This window comes from Wyeomyia smithii, chromosome 1 (genome assembly GCF_029784165.1).
Source record: "Wyeomyia smithii strain HCP4-BCI-WySm-NY-G18 chromosome 1, ASM2978416v1, whole genome shotgun sequence".
Lineage (NCBI taxonomy): Eukaryota > Metazoa > Arthropoda > Insecta > Diptera > Culicidae > Wyeomyia > Wyeomyia smithii.
Window position 1 is genome coordinate 2,092,981 of NC_073694.1, and position 20,680 is coordinate 2,113,660.

A 20,680-nucleotide genomic window follows, 5' to 3' on the forward strand; every position below is an offset into this window, starting at 1 on the left:
GCTACAATTGATGATTTTCTAACGTTTCGTGTAGTTTTCAACATTCCAGAGTACTCCGATTCGGAGAGCGATTCCAGTTCGCTGGAACGCAAACGCTCAACGGACGGGTACTCGAAAATCAACCGTAAACCACAGACACACAAGCGGCACCGCAAGAAGCGTACCGCAATCCCAGTGCAGCCGCCAAAAATCCCGCTGGGTCCTTTCGGAGGTGGTGGCGGGCTCGGTTCCGCGGGGGCAGGTGATGGCGGAGGACCTCCGATGATGGTGTCCATGCCAGGCAGTGGAGGCCCGCTTGGCTCCGCTCTCGGCATGCCGATGATGTACCAGAAGCTTAAAAACGAAAAGAACATCGGAATGGACCGGCAGGAGGATGAATCCAGTATTGATGTGTCCTCGCCGAGGGACAACAATTCGCCGATCGTACGTTTTTTGTCAACACATTTCAATTTAGATTGATTAATTCTACTGTTTTTGGTTACAGTTTGGCGTTCTTCCCAAAATGGGTGGCGATCGGGAAAAGTTGATCACCAAGCAGAAGAACTGGTTCGGTAAGGAGATCGATAGCAGCAAGAGCAGTTCCAAAGACTCGAAGGATTCGGACACCAACTCGAAGAAGACGGCCGGCCGTACCGGAAAGCTGACCGGTAAGAATGCTAAAAATGTTCCTCCCGTTCCGCAGCAGCCATCGCTGGCGAGCTTCAAGCAGTCGGACAAGAATTTAGTTCCATTATTCGTGGAAAAGTGTGTTAAATTTATCGAACTGGAGGGACTGGACTCGGAGGGAATCTATCGAGTTCCCGGTAATAGGACTCACGTCGATCTGCTGTATCAGAAGTTCGATGAAGGTACTTTTAATTTGAATTTTTGTTCTTCGGAGTGTTACGAAAGGTTTAAAATTGCAGAGGTTGATGTGGACATCGAGAAGTTGGACATTCCTGTGAATGCGGTGGCGACAGCTTTGAAGGATTTCTTTTCCAAGCGATTGCCGCCGTTGTTTGCCGCCGATATGATGGCTGAGCTGGAGGATATTGCCGGATCACGGCCTCAGCAGGCCATCAGTAGTCATAACATGGATGTGGTGAAAACCGACCGCAGTTGTCGACTGATTGCGCTGCGATCGCTGCTCGGTCGGCTACCGACGAATAATTTTGCGATCCTCAGTTATATCTTCCAACATTTCGTGAGGTAAATTGAGAGTTTTTTAACCTTTCAACTGTAACTACTGATTACTTGTTTACCCAAAACAGGGTCTCGGAAAACTCCAAGCTTAACAGCATGGATAGCAAAAACCTAGCGATCTGCTGGTGGCCAACACTGCTGCCGATCGAGTTCACCGACATGATGCGGTTCGAAACGATGCGACCCTACCTGGAGGACATCGTCCAGACGATGATCGATCAGTATCCGTTCTTGTTCCGCGGTGAGGAAGCCTTCGTGATGGTCTGATGCACTGATGATCGGGACCGGCCGGAGCAGTAACCGAGTAGCGTAGTAGCGAACAAAAAGAGTAGTCAGTGTCAGTGTCAGTGTCAGTGCATGCAGTCCGAGTGACTTGTTGATTAATTTTTAGTTTGACCCGTCATTCGTGGAACGCGCCCTCGAATCGGGGACTCGAATGCTCGAAAATTAGCGATACCATTTTTAGCTAGGCGTTTAGGGAAACAAAATCAAGAAGAAAAGAAGGGAAAATTGTTGTGCATTTTTGTGTTTACTCTTAGCGGTATTGTGCGCTTTTATTAAACCGAAAGGAAAAAGCACGCATCTTTTCCTTCAGTAGATGTGAACGTGTATATTTATTGCTTCAAGATACTCAAACGGGGCTCGAACTATTTTTGTTTGCTGGAAAATTTTGCTATTTTATTACCACTGCTTAGGAGGAGGAGTCAACGGCGGAGTTTTAGGAACTTGCTACTTAGTCCCGAATCAGGCGAGAAGGGAGACGTGAAAAAACCAACCAACATTCTATTATAGATTCAGAGATATTTTTCAGATAACTGGTTTTTCAGTGTATTTGAGCTAAGTATGCTAACAAATATTTGTATATTTACCTGTGTATATTTTAAGGCAAAAAAAAAAACAGTAAAACCATCAATGCTCTAAATAGTGGAACAAATTATTGAAAAAAAAATAGTATCGTTTGTAAGCGATAAGCCTGTTAAGCCATTAAATACAATTATTGATATGAAAGCGATAAGCTGTAACAAATATGTGGTGATAAAGTGAAATACTTTTCGGTAGACTTTAGTTATTGTACTTTGTGTACTTTTAAGGAAAGAGAATCGAAACGAACTCATACTCTAATTATACCCGTAAACACTATATATATACACAAACACACACACATACATGGATAGGAATTATGTGACTGTCTCTAAGCGGGAAATTTAATGTGTTGAAATGCTATGACATAGCAGCATAAACATAAAAAAAAAGACACCGACACGACAAAACCGCGAAACTGCGCTTGATCAGTGTTTGCCCCCCCAGCAGCTTTAATGTTTTTAAATTAAATTACTTCCTCTGGGAGAGCATCTGTGTTGCCATTCGGAACTGGGTGTCAAATTTGTCGTTGCATTTTCTTTTGTTATTCAGTAATCGAATCGACGTAAAATAAATTCCATTAACAGTTAGTAGAAACGCAAGACGACGATTACTATCGAGACTCTAGTCAACCTCGACCAGATTTGCCAGATTTTTACCCCTTATCTTTTCTCCCCCCTTTCTCAATCGGCCACTCATCCGAGACACTAACCTAGCGTGCCATCCTGAATCGTATTTGTCCCGGATTTTTTTATAAACTTTGTTTTATAGTTTTTAATAAGAAAACAAAACTCCCTGCTGCCACAAATTGTATAAAAACTAACCCCCCCCCCCTCCCTTAACAAGGAACGAAGCAATGATTTCATCAAACAAACTACAAACTCGAGCACGTCCCAAAACGCATTGTGACTAGGTTAAACGAAAACTACGAAACGCTAAAACGAATCTATAGTTTTTAGTTGTCCACACAATTACTTATTACTGATGAAACCGCGAAGCAAACAAACAAACAAACAAAACGAACATTGAATAGACGCTAGAAGTGATCACAACAGTGAGAGACAGTAAAGTAAAAGATGCGCTTTTTATGCATATTTTTTTTTAATTTGTTGGGTTTTATCTTATTTTAAAGAAAAAAAAAGTTTTATTAAGCTAGCCTATTGTACGTCGCAAAACCCCCATTAGAAGTCTAGAGATAGCAAGAGCAAGAGCGCGGCGGAAGAAGTGTAAATGTGGTAAAAACAGTGTGAAAGTATTTCACCATTCTTTAGATAGAGACCGTATTTTTAAAGTAGGAAGAAGAATGACAAACGAAGCCATAACCGTTCAACGCGTTTTCTCCAGCAGAGTGAGAAAAAAAGAGCATATTGGCGAAACACCACTCCGTTAGCAAAAAGAAGATAAAAATCGGATCAATTATGATGGAAGAAACCACAAACCAAATAAAAACGATACATTAAAAAAAATGAGTTGCAACTAGAGAACTAGCCGTGTGAAGTAAAGCAAACAACAAAGACAAAAAAAAAACAATACAAGTGTTAAATGTGTAAATGTGTATAAACAAACATGCAAGTCAGTTGAACGTTTTTGATCTAAACATGTAACCTGTACCACACACACTCACACACTACGACAAAAATTACACACTTAACACGGAGGAGGGGAAGGCAAATAAGTTTTCGATCATACGTGATACGTCATATTTTTAGGGCTACAAATCAAATTTTATTGAAGACATAAGTGATGCTGTCATGAAAGCTTTCGAAACTGCATCAGATATTTGTTTTCAGTTTCTACGTGTCCATCTTTATAAAAAAAACACACACGCGTTCGAAAAAAAGGAAATTAGTTTTCCATTTAGTTTTCCAAGAGTGTTGAACACAAAAAGCGTGGTCTATGCTCACATTTTCACGATCTAATATTTAGCCTTTTGAGTCTGAACTTGCTACAGATTCCTCGGGAAACAATTTCTGCCGGGTTTTGGTCTGTTGGAATGTATTTCTAGCGCTGGCACCTATCAGTTCCTTTCATGGCGCATATACTACGTAAGCGTAAATTACGCCTCCATAACCACGTATAGAAGCGTCTAAAGGCCGGTGCAATTATTCTGACTGCACAGGGTTGCTCGGGATAGCTTGACGTGGAAATTCCAGTTCAGTAAGTTTCGGCAGTGTTTTCTTTAACTGCATCCATTTGTGTAAGTTTTCTGCCGGGTTTTGATCTTTCCAGCCTGACTGCTTGTAGAGATGCTAACTCACCGATTAGCCATCCGAATGCAGACTTTTGAGAAATTAGTCCACTCCTTAGATTCTAGGACCAATCATTTGAAAAAATACCTACGATCCGAGTAAGATTTCCACTGGTTGATTCAGATAAAACGCTGGATCGGCTAATTCGATGCCGGGCCTTCACCTTTATTTCTCCTTTCCGTATTGCGATGCTCGGTTGGCCCTCTAATAACCGTGGGACAACCAGACAACCAGCTCACTAGTCGTCATAAAATTACCTTCGGCACTTCGGGACGACCTCTGAAACTGGCTGTTGTCGGTTTCCCATGAAATCTTGATGCAATAGTGCCGAGCATCAAAATCCTTGCAGCTGGTCTTAGAAGGACACCGCGGAATGCCCCCATGAGGCAGTTATAGCATCGTCTGGCGACACAGTAGAATATGCTGTGACCTTTTGCGCCGTAAGCGAAGCAATTTTGCTGCTCTTTCTGTTGGCCGGCAGTGGTCACTGCAGTCGTCCGATTGATTTGACGAGCTCGGAGTGGAACCTCGTCTAGGCTTTGGCAGGCCAATTGGTTAGCTCGCTTTTCCAACTCTGCCTGGAATTCAGCCTAAGTGTGAACCTTTTGAAGGTCTAATCTTTCTGCCAATTTGGATAGGGTCACGCCGTCCAGTTTGCTTTCCACGGCGGTGATTTGCAACGCAGTCCAACGTTTGTCGGCGCTTTCCTTGGATTTCATGCGCAGCGTGAATCTGCGTAAATCAACCTTGACATCGATTTTGCGTTTAGGGTTAAACCTTTTCTTACCTTTAGTAGTTTCAAGAAATAGCCTTCGGAGGCTATTCTACGCTTATAGAACCCAGGCTCAAGCTTCTGCCAGGCCTTGGCAAACCTTGTCTCTGAATTTCCCAAAGCTTTAACTTAGTTTTTTGCTGGCTCAAACTGCTCCAAAAATTTGCATAGGAATGCAGACTTGTCGGCGTCCTCTTGCAATGTGGATATCCGTTTATCGAAACGACTCTTAAACGAGAGCCACTTCGTCGAATCTGGGCGGCTCGGTACACGATAGATAATAAAACCTCCCTGTGCTTGCTGAATGGTCTGATCCAGCGGCGGATGTGAAGAACTCTCTGGTGTAGCCTGCTTAATTTGCTGTGCCTACTCTTCGAGCGTCACCTTCATGGCCAAATAAATTGCCATTGAAGGCTCCCTACGTTGCTGGGGATCTTCGATTCCCTCTAACCGCGACAGAACACTGGACGCCTACTTGTAGAGACCCCACAACATCCCGATTGGGGTTCTCACTTGGACCAATGTCGCGGATTGGTCTTTTGGTTTTTTTCGCATCTGTGATAAGAACGCACCACGTTTTTTTTTTTTTTAATAGGGGGGGGGGGGGGAATGTTTGTAATGATTTATTTATGTACTAATATCTATTCAGAATTAGTATTGTGTGTTTTGCCACAAATGGTGACATTTCAACACTATCTTCTATACATATAAAAATGCAGCTCTGTCTGTCTGTCTGTCTGTCTGTCTTCCATATAGGCTTGGAAACTGCTGAACCGATCGACGTGAAATTTTGTATATAGGGGTTTTAGGGGCCGAGAAAGGTGACTAAGATAGTTCGAGACCCTTCCCTCTTCTGGAAGGGAGGGGTCCCATACAAATGAAACACAAATTTATGCACATCTCGAAAACTAACCAAGTAAATGGAACCAAATTGGGCAGATGGATGTTTTTAGAGGTATCAAATATATCCATAACAGTTTAACGCCCCTCCCTCTTTTAAAAGGGAGGGGTCCCATACAGAAGAAACACAAATTTCGCACAGCTCGAGAACCAATCCACCAAATAGAACCAAATTTGGCATGTAAATGTTTTTAGAGGTATTAAATGTGTCTATAATGGCTCGACACCCCTCCCTCTTATGTGAGGGAGGGGTTACAAACAAATGAAACACAAATTTTTGCACATCTAGAGAATTAACCAAATAAATGGAACCAAATTCGGCAGGTGAATATTTTTAGGGGTAACAAAGATGTCGGCGACTTTAACCAGAATGGCGCTCAAAGGCCAGAAATTATCTCCAAATGCCATTTTGAAATCCAATATGGCGACCTACGGTTCCTAAACAACAGTGGCAAATGACCAAATAACACTCAATATGGGTATTTCCGGGATTGTTATGATGCACTGAAGCCACGAATCGACCTCAGACAACATTATGAATTGTAAGATTACGACTTCCGGTGAATGGGAAAACGCTCAGAGGCCAAAAATTGTCTCCAAATGCCATTTTGAAATCCAAGCTGGCGACTTCCGGTTTCTGAAAAACAGCAGCAATTGACCAAATATGGGTATTTCCGGGATTGTTATGATGCCCTGAAGCCACAAATCGACCCCAGACAACATTTTGAATTGTAAGATGGCGACTTCCGGTGACTGGATAGAAGACGAAAATGACCAAATACCACCTAATATGGGTGTTTCTTTAAGGTGAAACTCCGTGTTCGAATTTTGTCCAAACTTTACCATGTAATTTTCTCGAAAATCATTAAGATTACAAGTGTAAAACTTTGATCGGTTGTTTGCACTACCGACGCATGCATAGAGTAGCAATTCGAGCCCTATTTATTAAACGGAAGCTGAAATTTTTACGCTCAAAATCGTCAAGTGAAATGAAACCTAACCTGAAAATTGTACAAAATAAAGCCACTGTCCCGTTTCACCTTAACCAGAATGACGCACAGAGGCCAGAAATTGTCTCTGAATACCATTTTGAAATCCAAGATGGTGACTTCCGGTTTCTGAAAAACAGCGAGATACGACCAAATACCACCCAATATGGGTATTTCCGAAATCGTGATAATGCATTAAAATTACAAATCGACCTCAGACAACATTTTGAGTTGTAAAATGGCAACTTTTGGTGAAAACTTGAAAACTTCCGAAAATGACCCAAAAACAACCAAATATGGGTGTTTCTTCAACCAGAATGATGCTCAGAGGCCAGAAATTGTCACAAAATGTCATTTTGGAATACAAGATGGCGCCTTCCGGTTTCTGAAAAATAGCCGAAAATGACCAAATACCACCCAATATGAGTGTTTTTTCAACCAGAATGACGCTAAGGGGTCAGAAGTTGTCTACAATTACCATTTTGAAATCCAAGATGGCGACTTCCGCTTTCTGAAAAACAGCCAAAAATGGCCGATTTCCATCTAATATGAGATGTTTCGATACCAGAATGATACACATGAGCTAGAATCGACCACAGAAACCATTTTGAATTCTAAGATGAGGTGACTTCCGGTTTCTGGAAAACAGCCGACTAAATAACACCTATTATGGGTGTTTCTTGATCCAGAATGACGCGCAGGGGCCAGAAATTGTCTCCAAATGCCATTTTAAAATCCAGGATGGTGACCTCCGGTTTCTGAAAAACAGCCTAAAGTGACCAAATACCACCCAATATGAGTGTTTCTTTAACCAGAATAATGCATGAAGCTAAACATTGACCTCAGACACCCTTTGTAAGATGGTAACTTCTGGGAAATAACCGGATACTACTACATATGAATATTTCCATAATCGAAATAATGTATAGAAGCCAAGCATTTGAAAATAATTGAATACCACTCAATAGAGGTGATGTACTAAAGGCAAAAAACGAGGATGTTGTCATTCCGATAAAACCAATAATTTCAAACGATTTAAACAAATCCCAAGAAATCAATGAATTTGAAATGTTGAAAATATTAAATTAAACACAAAAATAGGCGGGACGAAGTTTGCCGGGTCAGCTAGTTATATATATATATATATATATATATATATATATATATATATATATATATATATATATATATATATATATATATATATATATATATATATATATATATATATATATATATATATATATATATATATATATATATATATATATATATATATATATATATATATATATATATATATATATATATATATATATATATATATTTGTACGCTTTTTTATATTATTGAATGTTATTAGCTTTCGCAGTTAAGTTAATGTAATTGTAGGAAAAATATTAAACCTACTTGTCAAGGGAAAAAAAGGAATAAAACAAAACTTAAAATAAACTTAAAACTATCTTACTGACTATAAAGTGAGCTAATCGTTGCAACTGAGGATTGCAACGATTTTTGTCGGAATTTGTTGATAATTTGGCTTGACATATTTTCTAATGTTTCTACATTAGTGAGCCTATGTAGCTCGTTCGTGCTAAACCAGGAAGGACGCTTCAAAATCATTTTCAAAAGTTTATTCTGAATCCTTTGAAGTGTCTTCTTCCTGGTTGTACAACAACTTGTCCAGATGGGAACTGCATATAACATTGCTGGCCTAAAAATTTGTTTGTAAATTAACAGTTCATTCTTGAGACAAAGTCTAGAATTCCTGTTGATAAGAGGATATAAACATTTGATATACTTGTTGCACTTTGACTGGATATTTTCAATGTGCTCCTTGAAAGTAAGATTCTTATCATAAATTAGCCCTAAATATTTAACTTGGTCAGACCAATTTAAGACCACACCGTTCATCTTGATAACGTGGTTATGGGTGGGTTTGAGAAATGAAACTCTTGGCTTATGAGGAAAAATAATTAACTGTGTTTTAGAAGCATTAGGGGAAATCTTCCATTTCTGCAAGTATGAAGAAAATATATCTAAACTTTTTTGTAGCCAACTGCATATAACACGAAGGCTTTTTCCTTTTGCGGAAATGCTTGTATCGTCACAAAACAGAGATTTCTCACAACCTGGTGGTAAATCAAAGGAAGATCAGAAGTAAAAATGTTATATAAGATTGGGCCCAAGATACTCCCCTGAGGCACACCATCTCTAACAGACAATCTATTAGATTTACCATTTAGATAGTTAACCTGAAGAGTGCGGTCAGTTCAATAACTTTGTATCATTTTTGTAAGGTAAAGCGGAAAACTGAAATTTGACATTTTAGCTATTAAGCTTTTATGCCAAACACTATCGAATGCCTTTTCTATATCTAGTAGAGCTGCTCAAGTCGAATAGCCTTCAGATTTATTAGTTCGAATCATATTTGTTACTCTAAGTATCTGATGAGTAGTGGAATGCCCATGGCGAAAACCAAACTGCTCGTTTGCAAAAATTGAGTTCTCATTAATATGTGTTATCATTCTATTGAGAATTATTCTTTCAAAAAGTTTGCTAATAGAGGAAAGTAAACTCATTGGTCGATAACTTGATGCCTCAGCTGGATTCTTCTCGGGTTTTAAAATTGGAGGGACTTTGGCATTTTTCCATTTCGTAGGAAAATGTGCTAGTGCAAAGCATCTGTTAAAAGTTTTTACCAAGAAATTTAAAAAGTTTTCGTCTTTTGATAAGGGTTTAGAAAATCCCATCATCTCCTGGTGCTTTCATGTTTTTGAATTTTTTGAGAATAGTTCGCACCTCATTCAAGTTTGTTTCCAATACCTCTTCAGAAAGGAATTCTTGGGTGGTGATCTGATCATACTTTTGGTTTACTTCATTTTCAATAGGATTTACTACGGTCAAATTAGAGTTATGAACGCTCTCAAACTGCTGAGAAAGTTTTTGAGATTTTTGTTCATTCGTTAGAAAAATGCAATCACCATCTTTAAGGACTGGAATGGGCTTCGAAGGTTTCTTAAGAACCTTCGAAAGCTTCCAGAAAGGTTTTGAATAAGGTTTTAGTTGTTCAACTTCTCTCATGAAATTCTCATTTCGCAAGAGAGTGAATCTATGTTTAATTTCCTTTTGCAATTCTTGAAAAATAATTTTCAAAGCAGGATCACGAGATCTTTGGTATTGACGTCTCCGTATGTTCTTCAAACGTATAAGAAGTTGAAGTTCACTGTCAATAATTGGTGCATTAAATTTCACTCGAGCCTTAGGAACTGATAAATTCCGGGCATTGAGTATTAAGCTGCTAAAATTATCTAATGCTCTGTCAATGTCAGCACTATTTTGTAAAATAATATCATCATTCAAATTTTCTTCGATCGTAGAACGATATCTATCCCAATTAGTCTTGTGATAATTTAACACAGATCTAGTGGGATTTAAAATAGTTTTATGGGAAATAGAAAATGTTATGGGAAGATGATCAGAATCAAAGTCAGCATGAGTTAATAAATCACTGCATGAATGGCTTTGATTTGTTAGTACCAAATCAATTGTAGATGGATTCCTAATAGAAGAATAACATGTAGGACCATTTGGAAATAAAACTGAATAAAATCCAGCCGAGCAATCATTAAACAATATTTTTCCATTGGAATTGCTTTGAGCATTATTCCAAGATCGATGTTTCGCATTAAAATCACAGATGATTAAAAATTTAGATTTATTTCTTGTGAGTTTTTGCAAATCTCCATTGAAATAATTTTTTCGCTCACCAGTGCATTGAAAAGGCAAATACACTGCGGCTTTAAATAAAATGCCAATACTTGTTTCAATTTCAGTTCCCAAACTCTCGATAACTTTGGTTTCAAGATGGGGTAAGACACTATGTTTTTTTCGACGGTGGATAACTATTGCAACTCCACCACCGGCAACATCAATTCTATCAAACCTATGAACCATGTAATTTGGGTTCTTTTTTAGTTTAATATTTGGCTTTAAAAGCGTTCCAGTCACAACTGCAATATGCACATCGTGGACTGTTAAAAAATTGAAAAATTCATCTTCTTTCGCTTTTAAAGAGCGAGCATTCCAATTTTGAAAATTTACAGCATTATTTAAAATCATTGAATTTCAATTTCATAACAATATTAGTTGTAAATTTTATACCTTCTTGAACAGCCTCGTACATCGAGTTACAGTTCAATAAAACGGACATTAGCTGCAGCATGGATTGTTGTAGGTATGCAATCTTTTCTGGAGTTGGACTACCTAAATCAATACTGGCTGACTTTTCAGCACCAACCACGAATGATTTGTTACTGTTTGAATTTGAAATATTACCTGTAAGGACACTGGCATATGAACAGCCTGGTGTTGCCTGAACAGGATTTTTTGTCTGAAATTTGTTATCTGAATTTAAATTATTACCTACAGACACACCTGCTAATGAAAGTGCTGGTGATGCCTGAACAGTATTGAAAGTCTTTTGTATACCCACATTGACAACAGGTTGCTTAGAATTCCTACGTCGTCTGGAAGCAATAATTTTTTACCTTACAGGACAATTAAAGAAATTAGATTTGTGATTTCCCCCACAATTTACACATTTGAAACTATTAGTGGTCTCTTTCACGGGGCAGATATCTTTCGTGTGACTAGAGTCACCACAAATCATACATTTTGCAGCCATATGACAGTTTCGAGTTCCATGACCATAGGCTTAACAATTCCGACATTGAGTAAGATTATGGATTTCTCCATGTCTCTTGAAAGTTTCCCACTTTATTCGCACGTTAAATAAAACACGTGCTTTTTCCAAACATTTCAAATTATTTACTTTGGTACGATCAAAATGTACCAAGTTATTTTCCTGGTGTATTCCAGTTTGATTAATTTTGGCATTTGCCTTTCGTTTCATCAAAATTACTTGGTTGGGAGCAAATCCAAGTGATTCTGACAAACATTCTTTAATTTACTCAATAGTTTGGTCATTTGAAAGACCTTTCAAAACAGCCTTAAACGGTCTCTCGTTTTTGGCATCAAAAGAATAAAATTTATACATCTTTTCAGTCAAATACTGTAAAAGATGTTTATGGCCATCAAGAGATTCGGCCAAAATACGAATTTCGCCTTGGCGGCCAATTTGAAAATTAACTTTCACATCCGACAGAAATGATGAAAGTTCTGATCCGAATGCTTTTAAATTTGCTACAAATACCACAATAGGTGGAACTTTAACCTTCTTCATAACGGCTTTATGCTCAGTATGAGAAGTTTGAATTTCTTGATCCCCAACGGAAGAAAGAATATCATACCTGTTAGTCGAAATTTCAGTGTCACTTGGAGGAGATGCCTCACGTTCCCTTGAAGCCGCATCAAAGCGAGTTTTTTTTATTTTTTCCAGGCATAACTGAAAAACTTCACTACACTTTCGCTTCACTATAGAATTTAAGTAGAAATATCTCAAACCAAATTTACTCACTAAACACTAGTTAACGTTAAAAACAAATTTATTACTTTGCGTTTCAACAGGTAGTCTTTCAAGAAGATTGCCTGTTGAAAGCGAAAAACAAAATTTCAATATCTCTCGGTAGTCTAAGACTTAGCCTCGAGCTGTTGGTAAAATGCGACCGTACTGTAGGACAGTTCAAGTCGATCATGAACGCGCCACGTTCAACTCCTGAATTAGACTAACTTTTATTTTTGTGCTTGTTTTATACAGAGCTTATATTTTGCTGCTGACACAGCCTCCTTGCGGTGCCCTCCAATTGCTTGAGGCCATGCACGTTTCTGCGCCATCGTCAAACGATGATCGCGATGATTAACGCACTGACAAAAAGCGTATCAATAGTGTATCCCTCCACGTTGCGTCTGGAGATATTGTTCTCCACGGTCGGGGCTGCTTGGTGAAAATGGCTACATCTTGGGTAGAATAAATCCACATCGTTGCTGGCTGGTTGACAATGTGGTTCGTACGCCATCACTTTGGAAAAAAAAAGTAATTTTTCCGTAGAATGAAAGTTTTGCAGAATATTTTTTTCAAATGTTTCAATATTTCGGGATGAATATAATCACTCTACAAGCTTTTTACGAAAGCTGTGCCAATTTAAAGTAAATTTTCTTCATCGAATTTTCATCCTTGAGGAAAGTTATAGTTTTAATATAAAGCTGGTCTTAAAGGATTACCTTTAAAGGATTTGGAATTTATGAATATGAATCACGCTTGTATCTTCGATGACGACTTTCATGTCGCATTTTTCGGCACTCACAACAGACTTTTTCGGTCTTCAAAAGGCATTTACAATCTGTGTGACATGTTCACTCTTATTGTTTTTTATGGTTGTATTAATTATCTCGTACAATCTCCAATATTGATTAAGATTAATAAATGTAGGACTTCTTAAACAGAGACCCCTATTACAAAAGACTAGGCGAGCGGTGAGTTACTCGCCTGATCAATTTTGGTATTGCAGATGGCGAGATTTTGGACGAGTAGCTCATCTGCAAAATTGCTCGACTCGTTCCTGACTCAGTTGTTACCAGCCGAATTTTACTCGCGTTCCGTAATACAACATTTTATTCGCCTCGTCAGTGACTGGAGACTAGGCGAGTTGCTCGCCTCGTCTTCTGTAATAGGCCCTAGAGTAAATTTGAGTGCCTTCATATCATAAGTTGAGGCTTGAGATTTTTTTTTGTAAGAACTGGACCACTGCGACCATTATGATCTTTTGTGGTAGGCTTGAGATTTCCTGCACGAATTGAATATCGCCTACAAATCACTCGGTTTTAAAGCGTCTTGGAAGAATGGTAGTTGTCATTTTTTTTCTTTCATGTTTTTTTTTCGCTACAATTTGCGGCAAATGACTTTGAAAAAATGACAATTGAAGATGCAATGCACGTATCAGGAGACTTGAATTTCGTATTGATTCGAACGAAAATAGGAATGCGAATCTTACATACTTTCGCACAGTTAGAACCGAGGCTAACCTAAACGCTTAAACTAGAGCTCTCAGTATTCTAGAAAATATTTGTTTATTTGCCTTGAGAAAGGCATTTTGCTGCTCAAAATTGGATTTGCTGATGGCAACCTTCATGCTGCCTCAGTAGTGGGGCAATAACGGCAGTCTGACGACACACGCTGAGAAGAACCGCGCTGCTCCTGAGATATGGTGACCAACCACAGGGCAAGTGCTTAATTTGAAGACAGCCACAGGCGCGACCCGCTGCTATGGTCTGTTACTGCAACTGCTTAGTGCCGATATCTGCTGCTACTGCTGTCAACGTTGTGGACGGTCCATCCAGCTCACCTTCCGACTAATGAATGAAGCTAGTTTTCCCAGAAACACTCTTTTATAGCCGAAGGGTGCTACGTAATTGGCCACGCCTTTCTGTTCAGTTGTCTAATTCTCTAATATTCTTGAGACGAATAATTCCACAATTCGCATTCGATATTTGTTTCCAGCGAATAAACACCGACGGTGCTCTCACACACGCAACGGGTTTTAACCCGTATTTTATTGCTGTTTGTAACATCAAGCGATTTCGTTTGCTCGTTGTTGCGTGTTGCATCATGTTGCAACTTGGCAGCTGGGAGACGACGAAATTCTGTTAATGCTGATTGACTGAATCGACTTCATATTAGCTCTGCATATTCGAATTAACTGCCTTTGTGAATGCATTCTAACAGGGCAGTTTGTTATTCAAAATCGGTTATGTTGATCGCAGCCTTTGTGCTGTCCCAACAGTGGGGGAGTTAAGATACACGGACAACATGCACTGTGAAAGCTATTTCACCTTCTGTAAATTAGACGGCCGCGACAGATGTAACTGCTAGAATCCGCACAGAATGCTTGCTTACGTTGTCAAAAGTTATTAACTTTCAATGACTTGTTTATTTGCCTTGAAAAAAGGCATTTTGCTGTTCAAAATTGGATTTGGTGATGGCGATCTTCATGCTGCCCTAACACGGGGGAATAATGGCAGTCTGGCGACACACGCTGAGAAGAACCGCGCTGCTCCTGAGACGTGGTGACCAACCACAGGGCTAGTGCTGCTGCTAAGGAAGGACGACTGCTGTTGACAACTTGTCGCTGTCCAGAACTATTATGAGCGGCTTCGTATTAAAATATTAAAAAATTATTAAAATTGGTCTTTATTTAATTCTTTTTGTTTTGTACAATGTTGAACATTTTAAGAGATTTACAATATTTGTTTTCAGCTTCGGATTCCTCGTTAAATATTTTTAATATCTGTTATTGCTTTTTCCATATGTGCATTATTTTGATGGTTCAACCATCGATATTTAAATTTGAATATCCTACTTACACTAAAATTTTATAACCTAATTTACCAGGCCTCGAATGAGTTGGTGCTCTGAGGAGAGAGCCTTCTCCACAAAACTGGCGTAGGAGTCTTCTATTCGCTCCTGTACTGTCTTGCATCCGGCCGCTCGATGCAGGTCTGTTATTCGGATGTCGTAGGGGGCATTCATTATGTTCCTTAGCAGACGATTCTGGACTACCTGGAGTTTCTTTTTATGGGTCTCGGCACAGGAACCCCATACTGGCATGGCATAGTTTACTACCGGAGCGACTATCATTTTGAAGATTGCGATTTTATTTCGTTGCGACAACCGCGACCTACGGCCTGTCAACGGGTATAATTTCTTCATGAGTCCGATGCATCTTTTTCTGAGGCTGTCTGTGTGAGCATTGTAGAGCAGTTTGTCGTCGATGGTTACACCGAGGTAGCCTGCCTTGCTCGACCATTCGACGGGAATACCGTTGATCGTTATTCGACAACTTTCCGGTGGTGAGAGCTTTTGCGATTGTCGGTGCTTGAAGATTATTGTTTGTGTTTTCGCTTCATTGACTTTGATTTTCCAGCTAGCAAGGTAGTTGACGTATGCAGTTACCCCCCGCTGCAGCCGGGCTCGGTAGTCCTTTGGCATTCGTCCATTTGCCAGTATCGCGCTATCATCCGCGTACAGCGATAATTTGCACCTACTGGGAAGTGGAGGCACGTCTGATGTAAATATGCTGTAGAGAATTGGGCCCAGTAAGCTGCCCTGTGGTACTCCAGCTGGAATGCCGTGTTGTTCCGAGTCCGTTCCATAGAGATGGACTCGAAAATGCCGATTGCTCAGGTAACTCCTCACCATTTTGATCAGGTACAGCGGGAACCTGGACTGGACAATTTTGTGGATCAGCCCGTCGTGCCACACATTGTCGAATGCTTTTTCGACGTCTAGTAGTGCCATGGCAGTGTTGTTGGAGAGTGACTTGTTTCGGTAGATGATGTTTTCCACTCGAACCAGCTGTTGAACGGCGGAATGCCCTTTCCGGAAGCCGAACTGTTCCGGTATGATGACCTCATGCTCTTCGATGTGCCCCAACATGCGCTGAAGTATGATCCTTTCGAAGACTTTGCTCACCGCTGACAGCAGTGTGATGGGCCTGTAGCTTGTCGGTAGAGTCGGGTCCTTTCCTGGCTTCAGAATGGGAATAACTTTCCCTGTTTTCCATCTGGTCGGGAAGTGTTCCAACTCGAAACATCTTGTAAAGATGGCCGCCAGGAAACCGTAAGCTTTGCTGGACAGTTTCTTCAGTACCAGGTTGAAGATGACATCGTTGCCTGGCGCTTTCATATTTTTGCCACATTTAACCGCAGCGTTCACTTCCCTCTCTGATACCTGGCTGGCCTCCGGAATGTCTTGGATTTGATGTTCTAGCTGGGTAATCGTCTGTCGAACCATGTCCTCGTGTGGGCTTACCATGCTGTCTCCGATGTTGTGCGCCAAGACGAGCTTGTTGGCAATAGCATTCACTTTCTCGGGAGGAGACACCAGAATGCCTCCTTGATCGTCCTTCAGGGGTGGTATTGCTTTCGGTTTCTGCTTCAGTAGTTTTGTCACCTTCCAGAAGGGCTTTGAATGGTCACCCATTTGACCAATGTCAGTAGCGAACTGGTCGTTTCGAATTTTTGCCACCCGGTCTGCGACGATTCGGTTGAGGATGGCGGCTTGTTGTTTCTTCAGCAGGCAGCCCGTACGCTGAAATTGCCGTCGGATGGTGTTTCGCTGTTGGATTAGCCTACGGGTTTGGGCGTCAATTGCGGTAAACTGGCGCCTTACCGGTACCCAACGGACGCAGGATTCTTCTGCGGCATGAATTGCTTCCTCGAAGATTTGCAGCTGGTTGTTTATGGCTTCAACGGATGGCAGGATCGGTTCGTCGTCAGGTAGGCGTGTGTCCACCAGTCGGCTGAATGTGACCCAGTTGACCCGATGATAGTCTCTCCTCATCTGGACCGGAGCAGGTGTTGGATCCAGTTCGAGTTCGCACACCACCGGGTAGTGGTCGGAGCTCAGTTCGTGGTGGGTGACCGGCTTAGACAGGGCCAGGTCAGTTAGGAAGACGTCCAGTGTCGACGTTGTACCAGCTGGGGATAGAAAGGTTGGTTCGTCTGGAAAGTGGATAGCACACGTGCCTGAGCTAAGGTGTTCCGCCAGCAGATCACCATTTTTGTTGCAGCCTCGGTTCCGCCACAGTGTATGGCGCGCGTTGAGGTCACCAGCCACCACAAAGCCGGTTCTGGTATCGGTGAGTTTCTGGAGGTCTTCTGCGTAGAGCTTGGATGTACCGTTGCGTTCCCCACACTGGCGAGGATAGTAGACAGCAAACAGCATGATGCCCCCATGTAGAGCATGGATCTTCACTCCGATGGCTTCGATGATACTCGTCTTCGGATGCGGGAGGATTTCGTAGCGGATGCCGTGTTTGACGATCACAGCAACACCGCCACTGCTGGAGTTAGGGCGGTCTAGCCGAACCATGGTGTGGTTGGGAAGCGAGAAGTTGGATGTTGGATTTAGCCTGGTTTCGGTGATAACTCCTACGTCGATGTTTTGTTGAGCAAGGAAGTTGCTCAGTTCGATCTTTTTCGCTCTTACAGAGCGAGCGTTCCAGTTGGCAATACGGATGCAGCGAGGCTCAATTGACCCCATATTTGCAAACCATATAGCCAACGACTCGGACTTGGTCCGATTTATTCTTGCACTGCCTTATACGATCGCAGAACTCGTTGAAGATGGTCCACAGCTCGTCAAATCCGTAGAGCGCATCTTTGTTACCTTCCGTGGAGGGATTCGAGGGTGAATTTCGTACTCCTGCTCTAGCACGGGGGTCGATTTTCCGTTCATCCTTCTGTTGGTTTGTCCAGGCGTTGGAAGTTGACGAAAAGCCCACTGGGATTGGCACACCGGCGGGCTGCAGGATGCTTGGGAAGTTTTTCTCGTTCAGAGCAGGCACAGGCGGACTTTTTCTTATGTTTCTACCGGGCTGATTCGAAGTTGTCGCTTGTTGCCGAATCGTGATGTATTCGGCTCTCTTGGGACAGTTGCGGTCCGTAGCAGCGTGAGCGCCTTCGCAGTTGGCGCATCGTTTGGCGGGTGCATTAGATTTGCATTTTTCCGTAGCGTGCAGTTCACCACAGTTGTTGCAGCGGCTCTTCAGATGACAATTTCGGGTTCCGTGACCATGGTACAGGCAGTTCATGCATTGTGTGACATCAGCGCGTTTGTTGCGGTAAGCTTCCCATCTTACGATGATGTGCCCAATGCTTTTAACTTCACTCAGCTTCTTCAAGTTGGTGTACCCCTTTGTAAAGTGTACCAGATAAAACGACTCGTCCAGATCGGCACACTCAACTTTACGCCGGATGATGTGTGCGGCCAGGGCAGTGATGTTGGATTCTTTCTTCAACCGATCCAGGATGCTGGTAGGGTCAGCCAGTGGGAGGCCACGAAGCACGACCCGATAAGGGCGTTCGGTTGGTTTGTCGTGTGTGTAGAACTCACAATCAGATTCCTGCAGGTAGATTTTCACTCTGTCAAATTCTTCCGCCGATGAGCACAAAATTTTGATGCCGAACCGGGTTATTTTGTATGTCGGTCGGGCATCGCAGTGCTCCATTTTCTCGACTAGGTTCGCGAAGCCGATGTTCTTAACCACCAACGGAGGCTGCTTCTTCTGCCCGGACGAGTTTACCGATGCAGTCACCACTGGAGCCGGCTGGCTCTTGGTGGCTTTAAGTTTCTCCGTCAGCTTACTGAAGGTGTTTTTTCGCAATAACTCCGCTTCCAGCTCGTCTTCACTAATGTCGGGTGCTTCTGTTTTCTTCCGCTTAGGCTTGGTGCCCGTGGAAGATTTATTCGCCGCGGATTGCAGCTTCCAGGTTTCTTCCACCTCCATCTACTAAGTGCACAACGTATATTTTGCTCAGTTTGTAAAACGACTGTTCTGTTCAACGGTCAAAAACTTGATCAATGATGATGATCATGTAATGTGCGAATGCCAATGATGAAATGAGCGGCTTCGGCTGAAACTGGCTCTTATATAGGCCAAATAGCATGTTTTCAATTGCAAGGTATATGATTCTGTCGACCGTGCTTGGGAAGCAATCATATAACGACCAATCAGAGGACGTAATTTTCGTTTAAACAAGGCTTGACAATTATCAATAGTACAATAGTTTGCATAATCAATCAACAATTTTCCACATTTGGGTGGATGCGTGTATAATTTTCCAAACAATTGCTGCAAAAATGAAGGAAATCGGTTGAAAACAAACCGATTTATAAGCATTTAGAAAGGGACATATTTCGTCCCCTTTTCGTTAATAGTTTTCCTATTTACATCCCTATGTGGTAGGCTAAAGGAATACGTAGTTCTTCGTCAAAATCGAAAGGTATTGCGAACAAATTTCGCTTTCACAACCTCATGCACAAATGAAACGTAAATAGAGAAACGCTATGACAACCTCATGCACAAATAAAACGTAAACGTAAATAGAGCTGCCAGAGCTTTTTTAAATAGTGGTCCAGTGCCTACTAAGCGGGCATATTAGTTCTTCGTTATCTCACAGGTGTTTTTAACAGAAGTTTGGCCAGAACCTCCCAGATGGTCTCGAGGTACGATGCTAGCCTAACAAGCTAGTCGCCGTTGGTTCTAGTCTCGGCTCAGGATGGGGCAATTGTCCTGTACGCTAAACAGTCGGCTGCGAAGTCTGTGTATAACAAACAGAAGGTCGAGCTCCGAATTAAAATGTAGCACTAACACGGTGTCTATTGCCTGGCATTACCAGCTAATGACCGTATGCATAGAATCATTTCGTATACCTTTTTGATGTCTGCGTTAAATATGTCAATCGTATCAAAAATATTTAGTGATATTCGATTTTTTTCTCAATTTTCAACACATAACAAGAAAATAGTGGTTACAAATATCTAAACATATAAAAATGCAGCGCTGTCTGTCTGTCGAATCCATATAGACTTGGAAACTACCGAACCAATCGGCGTGAAATTTTGTACATATGGGCCAGGAAAGGTGACCCCTTTCTGAAAGAAAGGGGTCCCGTACAAATGAAACACAAATATCTGCATAACTCGGCAACTAATCAAGCAAATGTAACCGAATTAAGCACGTTGAGGTTTTTGAGAGCAAAAAATGTTTCTATGATTATATGATACCTTTCCCTACTCTGGAAAAGGGGCACAGGGCCCATACAAATTTCTGCATAATTCGAGATCTAGTCAAGCAAATGGTACCAAATTTGGTATGTGGGGGGCCTTTGAGAGCAAGAAATGTTTTCATGATGGTTTTAGACTCTTCTATACTTCCGGTAGTGGAGGTTGGGGTGAGCTCTCATACAAGTGAAACGCATATTTCAG

At 41.3% G+C, this 20,680-nt stretch overlaps 1 protein-coding gene across 15 annotated transcripts in view; it reads left to right on the forward strand.

Annotated features, from left to right (window-relative positions):
* The window catches only part of LOC129718171 (rho GTPase-activating protein 190), an 84,091-nt gene extending 81,370 nt beyond the window's left edge, over window positions 1-2,721 (forward strand). For all 15 annotated transcript variants that reach the window (XM_055668659.1, XM_055668677.1, XM_055668685.1 and 12 more), the window contains 4 exons: window positions 35-423; window positions 485-848; window positions 906-1,188; window positions 1,251-2,721. In XM_055668659.1, coding sequence (XP_055524634.1) covers window positions 35-423; window positions 485-848; window positions 906-1,188; window positions 1,251-1,449 — 1,235 coding nt within the window. In that variant the 3' untranslated portion in view covers window positions 1,450-2,721. The remainder of the gene's footprint in view (window positions 1-34; window positions 424-484; window positions 849-905; window positions 1,189-1,250) is intronic.
* Window positions 2,722-20,680: the final 17,959 nt, after the last annotated feature.